Source organism: Lytechinus variegatus, chromosome 9, assembly GCF_018143015.1.
Source record: "Lytechinus variegatus isolate NC3 chromosome 9, Lvar_3.0, whole genome shotgun sequence".
Lineage (NCBI taxonomy): Eukaryota > Metazoa > Echinodermata > Echinoidea > Temnopleuroida > Toxopneustidae > Lytechinus > Lytechinus variegatus.
The window spans coordinates 29,828,518-29,836,703 of NC_054748.1; the positions used below are offsets into that span (position 1 = coordinate 29,828,518).

General features: G+C 39.0%; 1 protein-coding gene across 1 annotated transcript; it reads left to right on the plus strand.

Annotated features, from left to right (window-relative positions):
* The first annotated feature begins 3,880 nt into the window (after positions 1-3,880).
* On the plus strand, positions 3,881-7,448 carry LOC121421940 (DNA ligase 1-like). Its single transcript, XM_041616739.1, has one exon. The coding sequence runs from the start codon at positions 4,146-4,148 to the stop codon at positions 7,446-7,448; it is 3,303 nt and encodes a 1,100-aa protein (XP_041472673.1). The 5' UTR covers positions 3,881-4,145.
* Positions 7,449-8,186: the final 738 nt, after the last annotated feature.

The following is an 8,186-nucleotide window of genomic DNA, read 5'->3' on the forward strand; positions in this document are numbered from 1 at the left end:
AGATGAATTTAATCGATACTATCCCCTTGTGCCTTGTTGTTCCGTTTTAAGAATGGGCGTATATTGATCGACTACACTCGCTAATGTCATACCTTTTTTGTATGATTGTATGGCCGTAACGACAGCCTCCCCCCTGCTCTCGGCCTCTCCACCACCACTGACCCCCCCCCCTCTCTCTCTCTCACTCTCAGACTTCCCCCTCACTCGAGCCGCTCGTACCCATCCTCCGCTATATACGATCGGACATCATTGGCACCCGTTATAAGATGACCAATTGCTATAAAAGGCCGTTTCACAAAACTTGTTTAAAAAGCAAAATATGCACTAACAGATTAAAAGTTACTGTAATCATTCAATTTGATTGGATGATAGTAAACTTGTAATAGAGAGTATGGATTTGTTATTATTACAAGTATTTATGAAACGGGACCCAGAGTTGTAGAGTGAGATGATGGAAGCTTGGGTTGCTTTAAACAACATCGCTTATGTATGAGGTTAAACCATCTCAAAGTCATTAAATTATCTCAATGTCATATCATCACAATGCGAAAAGATGTAAACGTGACCTACACAGTAAAAACGCTGTTTAAGATTTTATGCAATGTTGTTTAGTATATGAACCTTACAGTATTTGTTTAATCGTTTAAACAATCATGTATAATTCATTGAAAATTACATATTGAGAATTAAACTTTGTTGCTTAAAATTTAAACACTTGTTTAAACAATTACTGTAAGGTTCATATAGTAAACAGCGTTGTATATTTTTTTTTACTGTGTAATAATTATGGAAGATGGTTTTGGAGATGACATGAGCTAAACCAGCTGTTTTAAAAGTTTAAAATTCCAAAAATTAAACAGCTATATGCTGAACTACTGAACAAATCTTAATCAAAGATCATTCTGTGAACTTTAATCTAATTTTTTGAACAATATGTGATTTATGAAATAAAGAAAACAGGTTGTATAAAGTTCGCATCTACTCTACCATCAATACCAACAGGGAGTCCGTTTTGTTTCTCGACATGCATGTCCAATCTATCGTGGTCGATAATTTTTATTGGTAACAAGAGCTGGGCGCTCGCAGTTGTTCTCGGAACGGTGACGGTCTCCGAATAGTTATGTGTGTATTGATTAGTCATCCTCGTGTCATTTACGAAGTATGTGTACTACACAACATCTCTACATTATCAGAAAGGAGCGAAATACTTGTGCAAGACATTGACGGGAAAAACCCTGATGATAATGCACATATTAATGTGTTGAAACCGAAGGTAAGTTAAAATAACATGTGATTTGTGATTTATGTCCCTTGTAAGTTATTTATTTGTTTTTATTTTTTGTGTCATTTTTTTTAATTGATGTATTAGATTCTGTATTAGCTCTTAATTTATCAGTCTTTTGTCTGGCAAACTACGCCTAACCTACTTATCGTGCACCTCGACCTTTTTATGTATCACCGAAAGTGAGAATGAATGTATGAATTTTCCCATAATGAACCGACATTCCATACAATTTAATATGTAAGAATGTCTAAATCATAAATCACAATACGCACAGAAAAACAATATGAACTACTTCTGCTTCTACACAGTAAAAACGCTGTTTAAAAATTTTATACAACGCTGTTTACTATATGAACCTTACATTAATTGTTTAAACAGTTTAAACAAGTGTTTAAATCTTATACAACAAAGTTTAATTTTCAATATCTAATCTTCAATAAATTAGACATTATTGTTTAAACTGTTAAACAACTACTGTAAGGTTCATATAATAAACAGCGTTGTATAAAATCTTAAACAGCGTTTTTACTGTGTACTAGTATTACTACTACTACTACTACTACTACTGCTACTACTACTACTAATGCTAGTGATGATGATGATAATCATAATGATAATAATAATGATGATAACAATAATAATAGTTGTAGTAGTAACAGTGATGATAGTAATAATAATAATGATAATGATACCAACAATAATGATATTATCATGACTATAATTATGAAACAAATACTACTATTACTACTGCTGCTGCTGCTGATAATTATAATTATAATAGTGATTATAATGATAATACCAAAACTATAATAATATCATGACTTTAATTTTGAAGCCAATATACTACTACTATACTACTACTACTACTACTACTACTACTACTATTACTGCTACTACTATTTCTACTACTACTACTACTACAACTACCACTACTACCGGAACTTGAACTTCAACTACATTATGACTACTACTATACTTCCACGAATTAATTCAAAATTAGAATTTTACCAAAATTGACTACACAATTATTTGCCACCAAAATGTGATTAGATTCGTTTTGAATGTGCAATGTAATTTAATACAAATACAACTTTATTTTCTGCTTTGTCTCAACGTAGGCCACGGAGAATAATCTATTCATCATAGTATGGAGAAGCATGCAAAACTATAATTATCCCGGGAATTCAAGCCTATAAGGTAGGCCTCTGTGACAAGTATTTCCACTTGAAATATTTCGCAAAGTTAATATGATTTGCAACACGTGCTAGAGTTTGCCACAGTGTACATGGATTCCTTCATAAGAAATATCCGATGATCATTTACAAAATAATAGTCATTATAACGTCATTTTCAATAGGAACCGGGGAGCGAGGGGAGGTGGGTACCATTTTAACATTGACACCATGCTCGTACATAATTATTATATAGAAATAGCCCCTAAACAAGAACCATATTTCGATCTTTCCAACCCCAAGCACCTTCTGATCTGGCGATTCTCCCGCCTGGCTGGACCCCCAAGCAAACTGGAGACTCCTACTTGATTCGCGAGAAGCCCCTTAGTTGCAGCCGGTGTGTAGGGCCCGCTTGAGGACACTGGACGCTCTAGGGTCCTAGATGCTCCCCCGTGCTATCTCAGACTAATTTTTATGATGGCTCTGAGTAAATAACGATTCAATGAATCAAATCATACATTTTGGCTTTATAAAACTTCTTTTCATATATCATTATTCATGCATGTATATGAAATTGTATATGAAATATGAAAGCATCTACAAACCATATATTTTTTTCGATGTCTTTATTTCGTATCAAACAGTAAAGACATATTAAATACTACCTCACCTTAAAATTGACATTTCCATATCCATCTTGTCTCATCGGGGGCCCGTTTCATAAAGGACTTGCAGCATGAAACTTTGCCATAATGGCAAAGTAACAACAGTTGCAAGTCCTTTATGAAAAGGACCCCTGATGATGATCTCTGGAGTATAAGATTGCTTAAGGTTGGTTATCAGCAATTATACTGCTTCTCATATTATTTCACATAGTATTCCGAAAAATCGAAATGAAGGAATTTCCTCACTTTTTACATTGCAATGATATATAGTCATAATATATGTCATGTCAATTCTTTGGTATATGCAACGTAGGAGGGCCTATAATAGGAGGGATGATACTATTTAGAAAGCTCGCGCCCGCTAAATCAACGAGATTGCGTACAGCTTTTACGCTCTACTTACCTTGAAGTCGGCTGAAAATTTAATTCAGGTTTTTTAAAATGTGTCTGGGCGGGAGAAACAGAGCACGGGCGGGAGATATTAAATCTCAAGCGGGAGAACGGGAGATTTTCGGAAAATGGGCTTTCGGTGGAAGATCTCCCGCCGGAAGCGGGAGAGTTGGGGTCTCTGCGGTATACCGTATTGGAAAGGATCCGTGGCATTTGCTCCTAAGACAATTGCTCCGATGGAAAATATGCACATTATAGTAAGACAAACATAAACTCTAAGCTTACAAACTAAATACATGTTAACCCAAATTCTTATCTTTACATTATTCTGACCCCAAAGAGTAAGACCAACGGGAAGCAATATGTCGTGTCACCATTGGCAATGGCAAAGCAGAATCGATCTGTCGGGATTTGGCTTTGTCATTATATGGGGCAATGATCGATCAAAAGTCAGTTTCATGCCATTTTGCTTTTATAACAGCTTTGAAAATATATTAATCTATTTGTATTTCAGTATTATTCATACATTCATATATGATTGTCAATATTGCCATGATTACCATTGTTTTCATGTTTGTGTTCCAGACCTACATGGGACAAAAGTCTACATGATCAGCTGGAAACTCTAACACAATGGCTACAGACTACGAAACATTTGCCTACGTGGGAAAGACAAAGAAGAAGAAGAAAAAGAAAGATGAGAGTCTGGAAGAAAAGAAGGAAGAGGAGGAGGCCGAGGAGGATGACGAGCTGGCAGCGGAACGAAAGAGGAGGGAGGAGTCGTTGAAAAGAATAGACATGATGAACGAACTCAAGAAGCAAAAGAAATTAGAGAAGAAACGACAGAAGGAAGAAGCAGCGAGACGGAGGGAGGAGGAGGCAAAGAAAAGGGAGGAGGAGGAGGAGGCCAGGAAGCGAGAGGAAGAAGAAAAGCAAAAGGAGAAAGAAAGAAAGGAAAGAGAAGCCGCGGAGAAGGCGGAGTTAGAAAGGCAGAAACTGGAGGCTGAAGCGAAAAGGGTTGAGGAAGAAAGGTTAAAATCTCAACCAGGAAGTCAAAATGATTCCAGAGGAAGAGGGAGAGGTGGAGTTAGAGGAAGAGGCCGTGGGAGGGGAAGAGGTAGAGGGAGAGGAAGGCCTCCTCCACCGGCTAGGAAACAGCCAACGCAAGGAGGTAGAGGCAATCGAAAGGTTGGAGTCGTTGCTAAGCAACCAGCAATGGAGGCAATCCAAGAGGAGCTGGAGAGTGCGAGGAATTCTCGTCAAGCTTGGAGCAGAGTGTCTGACAAGAAATCAATATCGAACGATCAGAAAGGGGAAAAGGAGAACGATGTGACTAAAGGCGAGTTGGTAAAGCCAGCCGATCCATCCGATGAAAAGGTCGGAGATAAAGATCGCAAATCGGCCACACCGGACAGAAAGTCTCCCTCTTCTCTGAAGAGCACGAAATTTACCAAGGTTGGTGGGTTCATGTCGAGAGTGTTTAAAGGAAAGAATAAAAGCAAAGATGATCCAAAACCTAACAGCCCTGCAGAAGATGCGTCCAATAAGCAGGCCGAAGATGATAAAAGTGAAGTAAAAAGAGAATCGCCATCAAATGATGTTACTAAGGGCGTAGAGAACGACGCAAAAACCAATGAAAAGGAGCCCGAGGGAGAGAGGAGCGATTCAACGAAAGATTTGAATGCAGAAAAGACGGATGAAGCGAAGAGTGGTGAAGTTAAAGAAAGTGTTCAAAGTCCAAATGATGAAACATCCAAAGGGGAAAATACGGAAATCAATGTGCAGGAGAAAGGCACCGAAGAAACAAGTCCAAACAAAGTAGAGTCGGATGAAAATAAGGAGACAAGTTCAAATGAAAAAGAAGAAGATGAAAAGCAAACATTAGACAAAACCCCTTTGCCTCAGGACACCACTGACGATAAGCAGGTGACAAAGATAACGAAGACAATGGAAATAGGTGTCCAAACTGAGAAAGAGACAGCAACTGAAGAAGAGAATGAGCAGTCAGAGGCAGCTAAGGATGAAAACACAGATGAGATCGAAACACAAGAAACGCCACCAGAAGTACAGTCTTATGCGACACATTCTTCATTAGCTCGGCCAAGCCCTGAAGATAACGCAGACGAGAGTAACGTTCGCTTGATTTACAGCAAAGAGCCTGGTGATGATCCAGATGACATTGAGAGACCGGCTAATCCAGAGCCAGGAGGTAAAAAGATACCCAAACTTGATCCAAGACCAGGAAATCCTTTACCACCTACCAAGGATCCTGAACTACCTGAACTCGGCATTGACGACGAATTCCACGTGGCAACGAGTAAACGCCGTATTGGTCCGGACTACCTGGAACTCCAGCTACTTGCAAATAGAGACATAATCCTTGAGGCAAGGAAGATTAGAAAACTACGGAAATCGGGTACGACTGCTTTGTTAGAGATGGTATATGAAGGTACGAAGGAAAAACCGGTAGATTTGTTCAAGCAGCCAAAGCGCCATGCAGACTTTGACAGGCTGCTGAAATTTTTAAAGAAAGAGAATGCAAAGAATGGTGATCAAGAACAGGATGCTGCATCGGAAAGTGGTGATGCTAGGTCAGAAGATGGTCACGTGACCCCTGATTCGGAAGACGGGACAAAGAGAGAAGGTAGTGCATCATTAGAAGCAGGACAAGACCTTCCAAGAGCTTCAAAATCCCCTACGGTCCATTCCAAAGTGAGTGACCCAGGTGAAGGCGAGAAAGGATATGACAGTCGGATTGCTTTAGAATACGAAACATATTACGCCTCTCCGAGGGATTCATTTAGACCAGCCAATCCTGGACCTAGTGAAGACGATAAAGACATTGATGGATCTGGCCCTAATAGTGATGAAATAAGTGCAACTCTTGGAGTGGTGGAAGAGGATTCGGCCGGGGACATAACGCACCCTCTTCCATTACTACTTAGTGAAACTGAACAACTCAATGAGGTAAGAGAAGAAGAGCGACTGGACAATCATGAAGAAGGGATTACCGAGCAAAGACAAACTATATCATCAAAGAGCAGGAATGCAATATCCCAAGAGTTCACATCCAATATAAATCAACAAGATTTATCTTCAAATGAAGCAGACAACACCAAGACAGAATATGTCTCCACTGTTAATCATGATAAATCTGACAGTCGATCCTTGCCACCTGAATCAGACGTTAATCCTGTCAACGACTTACCGTCAGGTACAGGGAACACAGATTTACCAGTGACAGATGGATCAAAGGCAGCTTCTCGAAACGGCAGCATGCTCGGAGGCCACGCAACACCACTATCACCTTCAAGGAAAGAGCGTACATCTACAGCTATGACACAGACAAATGCTGGAGAGATGATAGATGTAAAGTTAGGGGAGACTAAAGTCGGATCAACAAGTCGGTTGTCTCACCGGTTGTCTGCTAAATCAAACCGAGGATCGCCTACAGGTCGGATATCCAACCAAACTCATAAAAGCGGGTCACCAAATAGGTTGATTCCTACACCCAACAAAGGAGGACGTTCTTCCGCTGCTTCCCAGAAGAGTCACAAGTTGGGGAGGCTGTCGGTAGCATCCACAAGTAGCAGAAAATCAGGGCGACTTTCTAAAACATCAAACAAAAGAGAACCGAACTTCCAAAACAACTCTCCACAACCAGTTAATGTTCCGAACGAAGAAAATGCATCGGATTCAAATACTACTGATATACAAGACTCGAATAACCATGTCCCGACTGCCGATAAAGATGGCAGAGTCGATCCGATGGCGCCAGTTAATGGCCATGAACAAGCATCTGCTGATAAACCAACGACTTCTAATTCCCGAAACGGTGTTCCATCTCAATCTGAGTCGGTGACTGATCAAAATTCAAAGAGTCAAGATGATTCAAAATCAAAGCCCAAAAAGAAATTCAAACACTGGTTATTTTGATTATCATCTCATAATAAGACTGCATTTTCAAAATAGAGATTATGAAGGAAATATTCCTCAGCAGCTCACAACTACTTCATGGCTAGATTGGCAAGGAGTTTAGACCGATGGTTTAGACTCATTGAGTACCATCTGCGAGACCAGTTTGGAAACACATTTTGTGACTTTTAACTATACTTTAAAATGTGGTTTTCATATGACTTTGATAAACCGACTGTAAGTTGCCCTAAAAATTCCTCCTTCCTCAGAGTTGAACCTTTCCTGCTCTGGATGACCAAGTCCTAACATCATTGCTACTTTTCCTAATCAAACTTCATTCCCTCCAGTCTCTCCATTACATCCGATAGACTTGAAAGTCAAGATCACCCTTAGGAAAAAGTTGATTCAAATAAGAAAATAAACATTCAAAACATAAGGCTGAAAATTTACTCAAAGTTGGACATAAAATAAGAAAGTGATGACATTTTAAAGTCTCTCTTATTTTCACAAAAAAGTTATATCCACAACTTGAATGATATGCAAATGAGAGAGTTGATGACACACACTATTTCTGACTTTTTTTATTATATGAATTATAGACAATTTCAATAGTTGCAGATCTGGCAATAAGGAAGCTCTTTGTTGAATCACCACAGCTTACAATGGCAATGCAACAATGAGGAATAAAACCTTGTTTTACAGTATGAGGAAACAATATATTATCATGTAATAAAAAACAAAAGAAATAGTGTGTGGATA

What these genes read in the sequence shown, in the direction of transcription:
- LOC121421940 (XM_041616739.1), top strand. Translation starts at nt 4,146, where the DNA reads ATGGCTACAGACTACGAAACATTTGCCTACGTGGGAAAGACAAAGAAG.